At 51.5% G+C, this 16,391-nt stretch overlaps 1 protein-coding gene across 2 annotated transcripts in view; it reads left to right on the forward strand.

The window, feature by feature from the left end:
- The window catches only part of CPAMD8 (C3 and PZP like alpha-2-macroglobulin domain containing 8), a 99,795-nt gene that overhangs the window by 48,525 nt on the left and 34,879 nt on the right, over positions 1-16,391 (forward strand). For both annotated transcript variants that reach the window (XR_006059820.2, XM_042249714.2), the window contains exons 21-23: positions 5,078-5,231; positions 5,631-5,761; positions 11,194-11,245. Coding sequence is in view for 1 of the 2 variants with exons in the window: in XM_042249714.2 (XP_042105648.2) it covers positions 5,078-5,231; positions 5,631-5,761; positions 11,194-11,245 (337 nt within the window). In the remaining variant the exon portion in view is untranslated. The remainder of the gene's footprint in view (positions 1-5,077; positions 5,232-5,630; positions 5,762-11,193; positions 11,246-16,391) is intronic.

The following is a 16,391-nucleotide window of genomic DNA, read 5'->3' on the forward strand; positions in this document are numbered from 1 at the left end:
CGGCATGTGAAAATCTAGTTCCCTGACCAGGGATCGAACCCAGGCCCCTGCATTGGGAGCAGAGTCTTAGCCACTGGACCGCCAGGGAAGTGCCAGGACTTCAACATATCTTACTGGAGGGACACAATCCAACCCATAACCACTACCCCAAGGAGGTGGGCTTGGTAATTTCAGACCCTGAGGAGGAGGAGGGATGGCAGACAATGTGGAGGGAGCCATGAGGACCAGGATCAGGTGGGGGCGGGATGGGGAAGGAGCGTTTGGGGGCTGAGCCTCAGTGTGGCTGCAAGAGGGCAAGGGCGCCCTCCTCCACCTCTGTAATCCTTTGTGTACCATCTCAGCCTGGACATCGGCTGGTGAGTGAGAGGAAGAGAAGGGAGGTGGGCTCCCAGGGTTAGGGGCAGCCCTCAGGGATGGGGATTGGGAGCCGAGGCTACAGCTGGACGAGTGAGTTGGGGGCAGGGCCCGGGGTCCAGGTGGAAGCCTGCTGTCTGCAGGTCAGCATGGAGGTGGGGCTGCAGGTCTCAGGCTCGCCCTAGCCAGCCCAGGGAGGCAGCTGACCTCATCCTGGCCCTGCCCATGTGAATGGGGCCTCCCAAGGCTGCTGGCACATTTCCCACCAAGGGCAGAGATGTGAGTTGCAGCCCCAGGCCAAGGTCACCAGAAAGCAAGAGATTTTATCCAACCACTGCCCACTTTTCCTGAAAAACAGGGCTTTCTGGGGTGATTGGAATTTGCCACCTGAAAAGTGTCAAGGCTGCTGGGGATGGAAGTCCTGAGTGGGAGGCTGGCGGAACGCCCATCCCTCAGCTACAGTTTCAGCACGTCCTCGCCTCACTCTCCAGAAGACCCTCTGGACTGCAGCTTGGTGTTCCATTCACTAGGCTGCTTTGTTTCCTTATCTGGGTGTGAGAGACCTACTTGCCCGCCCCTCACCCCAGGGGCAGGGAGCAGGTTTCAGGCTCCTTTGTGAGTCTGAGCATAGATGCTGTGTCAGAGCCGTTTCTGAGCCTGGTCCAGAGTGGGGACAGCATTGTTCTGAGCCTCTGACTCTTGGCTCAAAGGGTGACCTTGAACTTACATGAAATCCTTTACTCCTTTTTTCCTTTGTAAATGCTATACCTCCACTGAATAGTTAAATCAACCCAAGAACATACTGCATGGAATGCCTTATAATGGCCTCCAGGCCAGTTAAGGACCCCTCCCATGCTGTGGCCTGGGCCCAGTTTTGAGGCTGGTATTTGCATTGGGCTTTCTGATGCTTATTTGACTCTATGGAATAACCACAGATCATGTACCCTCACATAGAAGTTTCTCCTCTCTTGGGTCGTTAATGGAAAGAAAATCCCAAGTAGGAAAAAAATGGTCAGCACAGCTCTAGAATAGAAATGGAACATCCAGAGGCTACCAGAAAGGAATTCCCAGGTGTAAAAAGATGTTAATGATTCAACTTCATTCACTCAAAAGCAGTCACCCAGGTCCCCGAGGTTTGCCGGGCTATGTGCAGGAATCTGAAGACCCGAGTGCCCAGGACGTGAGGTCTGCCTGAGCTCAACCTGGACTTCTGACGCTGCTGACTCGGTTTTCTTGGGCGCACATCTCTGTGTCCGGCGCTGGGTGCATGGTTTTCCTTGTGCTATTATCCAGTGCACAGAAGGGCTGGGAGAGGAGGAGCTGTGGCGGTGCTGAAATGGTTTGATGTCCATTTGATGAAATGGTTTGGGGGCCTCTGAGGAGCTCCAGTAGTGTGGTCCATTATGTCTCAGTGCAGAAAGAACTCAGTGAGCGGCAAAGTGATAGAGATGAAGTGATTTATCAGACTAGGACGCTTGTGAGGCTTACAGGCAGGCAGACAAGAGAGTGCCATGCCCCAAGGACTTACTGGCCTACAGTTTTATAATCAAAGGAAAAGTCGGGAGGGGGCGAAGTCTGTCATCCTTGAAGTAAACGGCACGCTTCCATCATCAGCGCCCCCTTCAGGTTGGCCAGAGGAGTTTTCTTGTCCGTACATGGTCAAGCTGGGTCCACAAGTTGTTGTTTTTTGTGTGTGCAGAGAGCGTGTCCTGACTTAGTGAGCTCACTGGGCAGGATGTGGGTTTCATGCCGCCATTGTTTTATTGCCTGGGGGCATGCCTTGTGCTTCTGTTGCCTGGTTTCGTTGCTAAGCAAGTCTGCTTGGTTTTGTGGTTAAGCAACCCTACTTTCTTGAGTAATTGTTAACTTACGGGGTCTCCTGTATTTTTTCTGCTTACAGTCCCCTAGTGGGATTAACTATTTAATCACTTACTTTGTCTCTGCTGGTATCATTCCCATACGGGAAGCTCAGAGAAGCATTATGTTCAAGGTCCCCCAGGGACTGAGGGGCAGATCTGTGTTAGAATTAGGCGTCGGGAATTCCCCAGTGGTCCAGTGGTTAGGACTCTATGCTTCCGACTGAAGGGGGCACGGGTTTGATCCCTGGTCCAGGAACTAGGATCTCACAAGCCTATGCTGTGAGATTAAAAAAAAAAAAAAATTATATGCCTACAGGGAACCAAGAAAACCCTGAAAAGGGTTGGTTCCTCTGAATGTAGAGAAGTCTCTGGGCGATGTTTAAGCTGGGCACTGGGCCTGGAAGGGCATTCCTGGAAGAGGGAACAGTATACGCAAGTGACAGGGACAGAAGGCAGGTTGGCCTGTCCCAAGAGCTGCCTGTGACACAGTCCGGCCGGATTTTAGGCTCTGGTTGGGAACGCGGGAAAGAAGGAGGAGGCTCGTGCATTAGTCTGAGTGAGAACCGCTGCAGCAGCAACCAGGGCGGTGGCCGTGGGTGGCCCAGAGGGGGTCGAGGAAGACAGGTGAAGGGCTCAGGGCGATAAGCTGGGAGCAGGGCCCCAACACCCAGAGCTTTATCATTCATCTTTTTTTTCTGCTGGGCCGCACCTTCATTGTTGTGGGTAGGCTTTCTCTCGTTATGGCCAGTGGGAGCTACTTTCTAACTGCAACGTGCGGGCTTCTCCCTGTGGCGGCCACTCCCGTTGCAAAGCATAGGCTCTAGGTGGGTGGGCTCAGTAGCTGTGGTACAGAGGCTAAATGCCCAGCAGCATGTGGGGTCTTCCTGGACCAGGGATGGACCTGGTGTCCTTTGCATTGCAAGGCAGATTCTTAACCATTGGACCACCAGGGAAGCCTTCATTCACCCTTTTTATGTGGTTTATCACTGGGAGGGGGCTTCCCACTGCTCAGGGGTAAAGAATCTGCCTGCTAATGCGGGAGATGAGGTGCAGGAGGTGCAGTTCCATCCCTGGGTTGGGAAGAAGGACATGGCAACCCACTCCACTATTCTTGCCTGGAGAATCCCGTGGACAGAGGATCCGGGTGGGCTGCAGTCCATGGGGTCTCAGAGATGGAGAGGTGGACACGACTGAGTGACTGACCACACCTGGTTAGGAGGAATAGGATTCCAGTCTTAAAAAGCTGGAGTAAGTGTAGGCTGGTTCCTAATCACAGGCTGGCCCCTGAGGGAAGCTCTCTCCTGGACTGCAGGCAGGCCCCCAGGTACCCAGTCCAGCTCTGATCACGCCCTGGTGGCTGGCCTGTTGGCTGGAAGAAGGCATCCTTGCTGGGCAACAGGTGTGTCCATGTGTTCAATTTTAGGAACAGGAGAGCCCCATGGACAAGGACCCTGGTGGGTTACGGTCCCTGGGGTCACAAAGAGTCAGACACGCCTGAGCAGCTAACACGCACACTTCCCTCGTGCTGGTCTGGAGGTTCCAGGAAAACAGGCCGATCCCACCCTTCAGCCTGGACAGTTAGTTCCTCCCAGGACCCAGAAAATGGATTGCATCAATACTTGATGCTTGAATTTCTTCTTTCCTCCCTGGAAGAACTTTCTGGAAGAATGGTGTCTTGAGGGGGGATGGAGGAACCCCCAAATGGACCAACCGTTCTCATTCGGGTCTGGCTGGGCCTGCCTGTAGGCCGTATTCAAACACTCTGTCACACTTGCTGCTGTAAAGCTTCCTTGTACACATTTGACTGTGTGTGTGACTTAGGTGCACTGAGGCTCAGGCGTCACTCGTGTGTCTTGCTCAGATCTGTCTCTTGAATTCCTAGGAGGGCGCCTGAACCCACTAGGTGCTGTGCGTCTACTGGTTGGACAAGTCGATGTGGAGCAAAGAGCATGTTGTAGGTCGAGGGGTATAAACACTTGGACACACAACGTGCACGTAGATAGATACGTGGTGTGCGCACACACGTGTAGATAGGTATGCTTGCACACGTATGCAGAGACGCTTGTCTTCACACGCGTGCACTCACGTGTCTGGCAGTGCCGTGCCTGCTACACGTGTAGATGTGCACACAGAGGTGCACGCACGCATGGCACACACATACGCACGCACGCGTGTACACCAAGCTCTGTTAGGATGCAGTGGACCTCCGTGGTTGGAGAGAGGGTCAGAGGAAGTGCTTTGTGAGGCCTGTGTGTGGAGTGGCCTCTCTTATCCCTTGGCTGGGGAGGATTGGAGCTGGATAAGCAGCCCTTGAATCGACCTTGGTCTCCAAGGGGAGCTGGACCAGTGAGGGTGTGGGGGATTGAGGGAAGCAGGGGGCTCCCAGCAGGACAACGTTGAGGAGTCGGTTCTTTTTTTTCTTAACATTTACTTATGTTTGGTTGTGCTGGGTCTTCATTGCTGCTTGTGGACTTCCTCTAGTTGGGAAGAGCAGGGGCTGCTCTCTAGCTGCAGGATGTGGCCTCTCAGCGTAGACTACAGGCCCTAGAGCACACGGGCTTCAGCAGTTGCTGCAGGTGGGCCCAGTAATCGCAGCACGCGGGATTAATTGCTCCGCCTCACGTGGGATCTTCCCAGACCAGGAATTGAGCTGGTGTCCCCTGCATTGCAAGGCGGATTCTTAACCACTGGACCACCAGGGAAGCCCGAGTAGTTGGTTCTGATAAGAAATGCAAAGGGGGTTTCTCATGGAGAGCGTGGTTTGGGGAGAAGGCTTCCAGGGTGGATGGAGTGTCGTGGGCAGCGAGGCGTGCTGGGAGGGTGTGCAGATTTTGGGTACCATGGACGCTTGCCCCCCTCTCCAGGTCTATGTGAAGATCTCAGTTCCCAGGGGCATCCAGTTTGTCGGACATCCTGGCAAACGCCATCTGACCAAGAAGACGTGTGTGGCCTCCGGGGAGACGGAGCCCACGTGGGTGGTTCTGTCCTTTGGCGACCTGGGTCTCAGCAACATCACAGGTGAGGTCCACGTGCTTATTGGGGCATCTCTCCTCTCCAGAACACCAAGGGGTCCAGGCGCTGAATCCAGGCATGGGGGAAGGGTCAGCAGGGCAGAACATGAGGTTGAGGGACAAGAGAGCTACTGTGGGAGTCTGGACCAGTCCAGAGTGATCAGGGGGTAGGGGGCCCCCTCTGGGGGAAGCCAGGCTCTTAAAGTGCCCCCCCAATGTAGCATGCCCTCACACTTGCACACGTGCGCACTCATGCACATCTGTGCCCTCACATACATGCAGCATGCATCATGCACATGTATGCGTGCATGCATCCCTGGGAAGCCTGGGACAAGAGTCGGGGGCAGAAGAGCGCCGGATGGGGTCCTGTTTTGAGAACCAGCACCGAGTACTCAAATCTCCGCAGCCAAAGCTCTGGCTTACAGAGAAACGAGCTGCTGCCGGGATGGGAAGTCCGTCAGACCCCCAGAGGAGAATTACGTTGACAGAAGGGTCCCCATCGGAAGGGACCACATCCGGCGCAGTGTGATGGTCGAGGTAAGCCCATGTCCTTGCTCGAGGCACTTGGCCAGGGCCTGATTGGCTCCCCAGTGAGGTAGGGGCTGGGGTGTGTGGGCCTTCCCCGAGCCAGGGGAAACCATTTGCACTCAGCCCCCACCAGTCCTGCTCTGGGGCCTGGGGCTGAAGGACCGTGGCAGTCATCCCCTCTTCAAGCGGCCGAACAGGCTTTGGTGCAGTGATGTGGGGCTCTCAAAGGCTGCAGGGAAGTGTCCTCCTGACCCCCGGGGTCGATCGCAGTGGAGAGTGGCGTGCCTTTCTCCCCTGGCTGCCCATTCATCATAGACAGTTGCAGAGACTGTGAGCCGGCATTTGGAGGGCTGTCCTTGGAATGCCTGCGCGGGAAGGATGCAGAGCCTCCAGCCGGGTCACCCAGACCACCACCACCCCCCGCCTCGCCTCCCCTCTCAGCTGTGAATCTGGGATCTGCCACTTGTCCTTGGGGCTCATCGAGTGTCTTGTGATTCCCAGTCTGCTCTGAAGGATTGGGTGCTCACACTCACCCCACAGCGTGGGGGAGGTTGGAGAACACACGTGGCATCTCATCTCACAATGCTGGGCTTGTGGGAACAATGATGCCCCATCTTTTCTGGGGCTGCTCGGATGCATTAGAGCCCAGAGCTCTGGTCAGACTCCTGTTTATTGCTGCTCAGAGAGCACGCGGCAGCCCCACTGAAGGGCTGAAGCCCGGAGTGTTGCCCCTCCCCAGTGGCCCAGCTGCAAACAGCTGCCCTCCCTCCACTGCGGTCCTGGTGGAGCTGAGCGCAAATGGTTTCCATCAGCACCAGGAGTCACGTGCGAGCTGGGCGGAACTCCCGGAGGCGGACAGGTCATTGCTGCAGCTTTGTTGACATGACGTGATGGAGTCCTCAGGGACCCGTGTGTCATCGGATGAGGCATACGACCTCCACGAGCCAACAGGAATGGGATGGCCTCAACAGGAAATGCAGAAATCCCCAGTGACCCGCTGCAAAGCCCTGTGCACACTCCTGAGCCACAGTCTGCCCTCCTTTTGACCTGGAGGCCTGGAGCTCTTGTCTCTTTCCTCTGCAAGAAGAATTTCTAAGATGCACAGAGGAGGAGTCTCCTGTTCCTCCCACTCGCACTGCTCAGCTGTATCCAATGTCTGCAGCATCCGCTGGTCCAGCGATATACACTCAGCTCTGGGAGACGGGAGGTGTGATGTAGCCCTCAGAAGCCCTGAAATGTCAATGCAAAGACTGAAGCATGAATTAGAGAGATAGACTGATGCGACAGGGAGTGCTGGGTGCACGGATTCTCCCATCTTGTCCCGCCATGGAACTCTGGGTGCACGGTTCACTCGCTCTATTACACGATGGACCCTGACCAGACGTCACATGCCACCTACCGGGTTGGAGGCCGAATACAACAGAAAGGCCATTCCTGAGAGGCACGTGGTAGGGAGGAGGCGATGGCTGCACCGTCATGAGTGCTGGGTCAAGCGGAAGAGGGGCCACTGCCATCCCGCCCGGCAACCCAGCTGGCTCAGGGGATTATGACCTTTCGAACTTTTGCTGGAGAGCCTTCGATCACCCCACCATGTCTCAGTGGAGTTCACAGAATCGAAAAGAAGGCCGACATAATTCAGAGCCGCGAGGAGAGCCTCACAGGCATCACAGGAGTGAAAGGGGGTCTGCCCTCTAGGCCAGAGTTGGGCTCTGGAGTGACAGCCTTGAGTTCAAATAGGAACTGCTGGGCAGTTAAATGAGAGTATGTGTGGAAGGCATCTCTTGAGTTCCTGGCCTGAGTGCTACAGAGATGGGAGCTGCTGTCATCCAGGCATTTATAATGGTCAACTGGGGGATCCTGGACATAAGCCAGGGAGGCTTTTTCTGTTTTAGGAAATGTCCATCAGCTGATGAATCAGTAAATATGGTGCAAGAGGATACAGTTTCGCAATATCATGGAACATTACTCGGTCATGAAAAGCAATGAAGCACTGATTTGTGCTCCAGTGTAGACGAACCTTGAAAACATTATGCTCAGTGAAAGAAGCCAGACACCGAAGATTGCGTAGTGTACCATCCCATGTATATGAAATATGCAGAATAGATAAATCCCTAGAACAGGCCAGAATGAAGCACTGTTATGTGCTATAAGGTTGCAGAAAAGTCCTGCCCGAGATAAGAAAAGTGACATTTCGCAGGGACCTGGTTTTGGAACCTGACTGGGAGCTGGCTCAAGCACAGAGGCAAAGGAGATTGGAAGCCAGGATCAGCTAAAAGCCAGGGCAGCGTGAAGGCAAGAGGCTGGCACCAGAGTCCCCTCTGAGTTAAGCTGGGAGAGGAGATAGGGCCAAGTGGCCAGGAGCAGCCCCACTGGCTATTTCAAAGGCTATGCTGGGGTGGGGGTGTGTCCGGGAGACCCTGGATGGTCAGGGGCCACGCTCAGCGCCAAAGGAAGGGTTCAGAGGCTGTCTCTAGATCTGCTTGTTGTGAACATTGAGTGTAAATGGAATCATACACTCTGTGGGCTTTCCTCTCTGGCTTCTTTCACTTAGCAGGGTGTTTTTGAGGTCTGCTTACATGGTGTGGTAGTTTAGTCGCTCAGTCGTATCTGACTCTTGCAAACCCACAGACTGTAGCCCGCCAGGCTCCTCTGTTCCATGGGATTTCCCAGGCAAGAATCCTGGCGTGGGTTGCCACTTCCTCCTTCAGGGGGTCTTTGCACGTCTCCCGCATCGCAGGCAGATTCTTTACTGCTGAGCCACCAGGGAAGCCGTATCTACAATCTACTGGTTTTCATATTCGTATTAGCCCTACTGGCGACTCTCTTTCCCCACATAGAACTCCTGTATTGTAGCAGGTATCAGTTCAGTGCCTCATCCCTTTTCATGGCGTGTAACATTCCACTGTATCTGTTCACCCATCGGTAGACATCTGAGTTCTGAATCATTTTTATGACTGTATAGCTGTCATGGGTTTACAATGGCCAGGCCCTGTCCAGTGACAACCTCTTTGCCAACAAGAGACTGAGCTGATAGCCTGGTAAGGGGGTTGCTGATGCCCAAGCAGAACCTTGGGGGCTCACCGTGGAGCCTGTGGCTGAGCAGATAGCCTGCAGACTCCATGTCAGATGTGCTGGGTATGAGATGACAATCCAGTTGGTGTCATCCACAAGGGTGTGCTTGGCCTCTTGGTGCCAGCCATGGGCCATTTTGCTGAAGATCTGTCAACTAGTTGCTCAGTGGGGACATCTGGTTGTGGCTTGTGTGCGTGAGGCGGGTTGATAGCGGGAAGTGGACGTGATCCAGACAGGTGCCTCCTGGACTCGTCATCCCTGGGTGGATGATGCCCATCTTCGCAGCATCTGCAGAGGGCTGGGGGCAGGGGGTGGAGGGAGGGCAATGAGAAGATCTAACAAGAACTGGCTGTTCAGTAGCACCGAGAAGACGTCAGCCCTGTCTGAAGTACACCTAACCCTCACATCAAGGTCAATGCCTTCATCACCTCCATCTTCAGTTCAGTTCAGTTCAGTCACTCAGTCAGGTCCGACTCTTTGTGACCCCATGGACTGCAGCACGCCAGGCCTCCCTGTCCATCCCCAACTCCTGGAGCCTGCTCAAACTCATGTTCATAGAGCCGGTGATGCCATCCAACCATCTCATCCTCTGTCGTCCCCTTCTCCTCCCACCTTCAATCTTTCCCAGCATCAGGGTCTTTTCCAGTGAGTCAGTTCTTTGCATCAGATGGCCAAAGTATTGGAGTTTCAGCTTCAGCATCAGTCCTTCCAATGATAACAAATAGAGGCCCAGGGAATTTAAGTGAGTGGCCCTGGGTCACCCAGCCAGCAGTGGGTGTATTAGGGTTCTCTGGAGAAACAGAACCAGTAGAACATAAATCTCTCTCCAGAAAGAGATTTATTATAAGCAGTTGGCTTACACGATCACGTATGCTAAGTTGCTTCAGTCGTGTCCGACTCTTTGCGACCCCATGGACTGTAGCCCACCAGGCTTCTCTGTCCATGGGATTCTCCAGGCAAGAATACTGGAGTGGGTTGCCATGACCTTCTCCGGGGGATCTTCCCGACCCAGGGATCGAACCCGTGTCTCTTACATCTTGTGCACTGGCAGGCAGTTTCTTTACCACTAGCACCACCTGCGAAGCTTACAAGGTCATGGAGGCTGAGAAATCGATCATGGAGGCTGAGAAATCCACAGAACCAGGAGCGTCAAGGGCAGAGAAGATCGATGCTCCAGCTCAAAGACTGTCTGGCAGAGAGAGGATTCATCCCTCTTCCGCCTTTTGTTGTATTTGGGCCCTCAGTGGAGTGTTTGGGGGTTACCCACTCTGGGAGGGCAATTTGCATCACAGTCCATCCATTCAAATGCTGGCTCTTTTAAGAGATGCCCTCACAGGCACGCCCAGAAGTAACGTGTGATCAGATGTCTGGAGTTGACAAATAAAGTGAACCGTCACAGTGGGAGAAATTGGGACCCCAGGAGGCTGTCTGGCTGCAGTGGTCAAAGATTAACCCTTTAAGGTCTGACCTCAAGTGGCCCCAGCTCACCAGTCTGCTGACACTGCGAAAGGAGACCTGGAAAAGCTGGAATCCCACGGGTCAGGTGAAGCCCCGCAACGTGTATCCCATTAAGTTTCGAGTGCTCCCCCTTTTTAAAAACATTGTTCATTTTTGGCTGTGCTGGGCCTGTGTTGCTGCGCACGGGCTTTCTCTAGCTGCAGTGGCCGGGCTTCTCCTTCGGCAGCTTCTCTTGTCGTGGTGCATGGGCTCCAGAGCGCCGGCTTGGGAGCTGTGGTGCACGGGTTTAGCTGCTCTGCGGCCTGCGTAATCTTCCCAGATCAGAGCTGGAACCTGTGTCTCCTGCATTGGCAGGCGGATTCTCAACCACTGGACCACGAGGGAGGTTCTTGAGTCCTCCCTTTGAAGAGAACAAGCCACCTGCCTACTGGGTGATGTCGTAGAAGGGGTGGGGGCAGGAGCGTGAGGGACAGGAGACAGAGGAGCCACTGGACGGTGGGACAGAGACCCCCGTCCTTGGCAGGCCTGGGAGCCCCGTTCTCAGCGCTCTTACAGGCCAGACGGGGCCTCGGATCCTGGCAGCCTTTGAGTCATTGTGTTCTTTACCCAGAGGGGAGAAGCCGGGCTGGGATCTGGGTGGAAAGAGTGGTCAGGAGGTCGGGGCAGGTATGTGAGAAGCCTGATCACTCTAGGTGTGGTTGATGAGTTTGACTAGAGCCGGGGGAAAGGGAAGCGAGCCTCAGTTTCCCCGTCTGCACACAGGAGGTAGGAGACTGGGTCCATCTCCGTGCCCTCGTGGCATCATTCTGCGGGGTCCAGACTCTGCAGCTCCGAGTCTGCAGCCGTGGGATAGCGGCCCATGCAGTGACTGCCTCCACTGGTGCTCAGTTCTCCCTATTTCTCTGTTTCAGCCTGAAGGAGCCCCCCGATCATACACCTACAGCGCTTTCTTCTGTCCCAACGGTGAGTCTCCCACGCCCACCCTGCCAAAGACTTTGGCCCTTACACCTACACTGTTGCAACTCCATTGCTGCCAAGTGGACACCCGTCCTGCCTCGGGGCTGGGGACACCACGGCAAAGCTACTGAAATGTCCCAGCTAGGGACACATGTAAGGCAGAGTGAGGACTGGGCTTCTGCCAGGCAGGAAGTAAGCATGTCATGATGGTTGACTGCAGGTGCCAACGAGAAAAGAGATTGCCGTCAGGGGACGGGGCTGTGGAGCTTGGAGTCCCGAGGGAGGGACTGATGGTCTGGGGAAGGGAGGTCTTGGAGTCACAACACGGGAAAGCTGGGAGAATGAGAGTGACCAGAGCCCAGGGGTAGCAGAGAAGGATGTGGGAAATCCGGGAAGTGTGAGATCTGGGGTCCACCCTGATCCCCTGAAATTGACATTGGGCCTGCCCGTGATCTGGAAATGGGTACGAAATGCCCAGTGAGTGGAGTGGCCACAGAAAGACACTTGCACGCCTCTGCCTTGGTGGGGCCATGTCAGTGCCGGGAGGAACGTGAGCCTGAGCTGCCTATGGGAGGGTCTGACCCTACCCCGTCCACCCCCGCCTCAAAGAGCCCTCCACTTTGGAGCTTGGGCTGGGCCTGGCACTGGACGCTCCTCTGGCAGGTTTTGCCAAGGGGCAGAGCAGAGGATCTGGGATGGAATCCCCAGGTGGTGCCAAGCCCTAGGTGCACCACCTCCCTATTGCCAAGGCAGTCACATCACGCTCTGGACCCAGGCTTCCTTTTGACATCCCCTTTCCCCTTTTTTCAGTAGGTAGCAAGACATCACATATATGTTCAAATGATTTTGTAAATAATTATATGACTTTATTTGGGGGGACTTCCTTGTGGCTCAGCTGGTAGAGAATCCGCCTGCAATGCGGGAGACCTGGGTTCAGTCCCTGGGTTGGGAAGATCCCCTGGAGAAGGGAAAGGCTGCCCCCTTCAGTATTCTGGCCTGGAGAATTCCACGGACAGTCCATGGGGTCTCCAAGAGTCGGACACGACTGGGCGACTTGCAGTTTATTTTTAGCTGTGCTGAGTCTCCACTGCTGAGCGGGCTCCTCTCTAGTTGTGGTGAGCAGCGGCTCCTCTCTAGTTGTGGTGTGCGGGCTTTTCATGGTGGTGGCCTCTCCTGTTGCGGAGCACAGGCTCTGGGAGCTTTAGTAGCTGCGGCTCACGGGCTCTAGGGCACAGGCTCAGTAGCTGTGGTGAAAGGTTGCTGCTGTGAGCCGTGAATGACGCTGGGGTCCTTGGCCTTCCGGGGAGAGGAATTTGATCCAGGTCCAGCGGTGAGGCTGTTCAGAGCTTTTGTGTAATAAAATTTTATTAAAGTAGAAAAGAGATAGAGAAAGCTTCTGACACAGACATCAGAAGACGGCAGAAAGAGTGCCCCCTTGCTAGTTTATAGCAAGAAGTTATATAGCTATTCGCAAGCTGCTAATTAAAGAAAGGAAATGTCTCGAAGCTAAGTTGCACCACACATAACATAAATTTTGAGATAACATCGCACAAGGTGAATCATCCTGGGCCATAAAACAATTGACATAAATCTTGAAGAAAGGCAGGTTTCCAAGCAAGTACACAGTTTCATTAACATAGCTTAAGGGAACATTTCCATGAGTAAAACGTGCTGGTTTGTTGAACCATTATCAGTTCTGAGTCTTAGGCAGAACCAGCTTGAAGAAAGGCAGAGTCTAAGGTAGATACATAGTTCATTAATGCAACTTAAGAAAAACATTTCTGTAAGAAAAATGCATTGGTTAGCTCAAGGTTTGAGAAAAGTTAAGTTCAGGTGGAACCAGGCATCATCCTGGCAACACAGAATTGTAAAAGAAACCTCCTTTTAATTTTGTGTAGAGAAGGAAAAAAAGTCTGACACTTGTAGTTTGCTTCTTCCTGCCCCTGAAGAGAGAGAAAAGACACTCCTGACACGTGCAGCCTAACTCCTCCTCCTGGGTACCCCTAGCCTTCCTGCCTGTTCCCCTCTCTGACGCACAGGCTTAGTTGCTCCGTGGCACGTGGGATCTCCCTGGATCAGGGATCGAACCCATGTCCCCTGCACTGGCAGGTGGATTCTTCACCACCGAGCTCCCAGGGAAGCCCTTAGAGAAGGCCAAATTGAAACGCGGTAAGTTATCCGAATGAGTAAAATAAAAAGCAGTGACAACGCGAAAAGGTGGCCAGGGTATGGACAAGTTGGGTCTAGCGTACGTTGCTGGTGGGAACGTAGACTGGTACAGCCGCTGTGGTTTCTGAGAACAGTTTGATGACTTAAAAAAACAACACGCTGTCAGCATACCCACTGGCAATTATACTCTTAGGCATTTCTTCAGAGAAACGAAGACTTACACTCATGCAAAAACCTGTACACAAATGTTCATATCAGCTGGGAGCTCAGACGGTAACGATTCTGCCTGCAGTGCAGGAGACCTGGGTTCGATCCCTGGGTTGGGAAGATCCCCTGGAGGAGGGCATGGCAACCCACTCCAGGATTCTCGCCTGGAGAATGCCACGGGCAGAGGAGCCTGGTGGGCTACAGTCCATGGGGTCGCTCAGTCGTGTCTGACTGTGCACAGCGCAAACTGAAAACAGCCTAGATGTCCTTCCGCGGGTAAAGGGTTAAGCAAACTGTGGTCTGTCCATATGTCAGGGTATGAACCAGAGATAAAGAGAAAGACACTATTGATAATATGCAGCAACTGAAATGAAGGGGATTGAGTAAAAAAAAAAAATCAGTCCTAAAAGAATACATAAATGATCCTTTTTATAATATTGTCGAAATGACAAGATTTTAGAGATAGTGGTTGTTGGGGTGGGGAGAAAGGGTGTGACTCTGGTGATAAAAGTTCAGCAAGAGGGATCCCACACAAATAGAATTGGAGCAATCTGAATGCGATCAAGGGATTCTAAGAGTACCAGTATCCTGGTAATGACAGTATACTAGAATTTTGCGAGATGCTACCTTTGGGGAAACTGGGTCAAAGATTTCTCTTTGCTATTTCCTAGAGTCACATATGGGCTTTCCGGTGGTGCTAGGGGTAAAGAACCTGCCTGCCAATGCAGGAATCATAAGGTTCGATCCCTGGGTCTGGAAGATCCTCTGGAGGAGGGCATGGCAACCCACTCCAGTATTTTTGCGTGGAGAATTCCACGAACAGAGGAGCCTGGAGGGCTACAGTCCATAGGTTGCAAAGAGTCGGACATGACTGAAGCAGCTTAGCATGCACACACGCAGAGTCACATATGAGTCTATAATTATCTCAGTAAATTTTAAATTAAAAACAGTTTTTAAAGTCACTGCATGAGGACTTCCCTGGCAGTCCAGTGATTAGGACAGACTTTGCCTTCCAATGCAGGGGGTTTGGCTTCAATCCCTGGTCAGAGACCTAAGGTCCCACATGCCTTGCAGACAGGAAACCAGAACTTCGAATGGGAGCAATACTGTAAAATTCAATAAAGACTTCTAAAATGCACCCCCTAATAAATCTTTAAAAGTGCATGTGTACAAATCCTGTATGATTCCACTTATATGATCTCTCTAGAGTAGTCAATATCCTAGAGACAAAAAAGTAGGGGAGTGGTTTTCAGGGGCTGGGGGAGAGGAAAATAGAGATGTATTGTTTTTTGGTGGTGGTGGTGGTTTTTAAAAATGTATTGTTTAATGGATACAGAGCTTTAGTTTTACAAGATGAGTAGAGTTCTTGGGGTGGATGCTGGTGATGTTTAAATAATGTGAATGTCTTTAACGCCACTGACCTGTACACTTAAAAATGGTTCAAGATGGCAGATTTTGCATTCTGTGTGTTTTATCACAATTTTTAAAATTGGGAAAGGAGAAAGCAATACCTATGTGCTAGAGAAAATTTATAAAAATAGAAATACAAAAACTCTCTCCTCTAGTTCCAGTACAAAGACATTTTGTTGTGCTCACTTTCCTAGGGTTGATTATTGTTTAGCATCGTTGTGACTCCTGAGGTGTATAGTTTTATGTCTTGCCTTTTTCACTTAATACATCCTCAGCACTTTCCCCTGTTAATGTGTTGTTTATAAAGTCTTTATAAACAGCACTTCAGAACAGCTTCCTCATGGCCCATTAAATGACTGCCCCATAATTTGATCATTACGGAACATTTTGAAACATTACTGGACATTTGCACATTGTTCGTATTTTTTATATTATAATCCACACTAAGCTGAACAGATTTGTATTCAGAGTAAGATCAGGAACATTTTTAACATGTTTATTGAGGTATAATTGACATATAATAAATTGGATGTATTTTAAGTGTAGTTTGATCAATGTTGAGACACATCTGTGAAGCCATCACCACAATTAAGGTAATGAAGATTTTTATGAACCCTAAAGTCTTGCCCCTTTGGAATTCCTCTCCTCTCCACTCTTGTCTCTAGAGAATCACTGGTCTGCTTTCTGTCTCTGTAGATTACTTTGTACTTTTTAGAATGTTATGTAAGTGGAATCATACAAAATGTTCTCCTTTTTGTCTGGCTTCCTTTACTCAACAAAAGAATTTTGAGATTTGACCATGTTGTATATATCAGTAATTCAGTCATTTTAAGTCTCAGCAGGATTCCCCTGGATATATGCATAACACTTTTTTATCTACTCACCTGTTGAAGGATATTTGAGTTATTTCCGGTTTGGGACTATTTCACATGAGCTACTGTGAAAATTTGTGCCCAAGTCTTTGTATGGGTAATGTGTTTTCCTTTCTCTTGAATCGATACCTAGAAGTGGAATAGCCAACGCATATAGTAAGTATGTTTTTTAACTTTTTAAGAAGCTGTCAAACCATTTCCCAAAATGACAGTACTAGTTTGCATTCCCACAGGCACTGGATAAGCCAGTTCTGCCCCATTCTTAGCAACACTTGGTATGGTCTGTTTAATTTTAGTCATTCTAATAGGTATTAGTCGTCTCTCACTATGGTTTTAATTTGCATTTCCATCATGACTCATGATATTAAGCACCTTTTCATATGCTTATTTGCTATCAGTATTTTCTGCGGGGGTGAAGTGTCTGGTCTGATCTTTTAGCTTTTTAAAAGTTGAATTGTTTATTTGTATTTGGTTTTTGAGAGTATTTTAAAATG

Source organism: Ovis aries, chromosome 5, assembly GCF_016772045.2.
Source record: "Ovis aries strain OAR_USU_Benz2616 breed Rambouillet chromosome 5, ARS-UI_Ramb_v3.0, whole genome shotgun sequence".
Taxonomy (NCBI): Eukaryota; Metazoa; Chordata; class Mammalia; order Artiodactyla; family Bovidae; genus Ovis; species Ovis aries.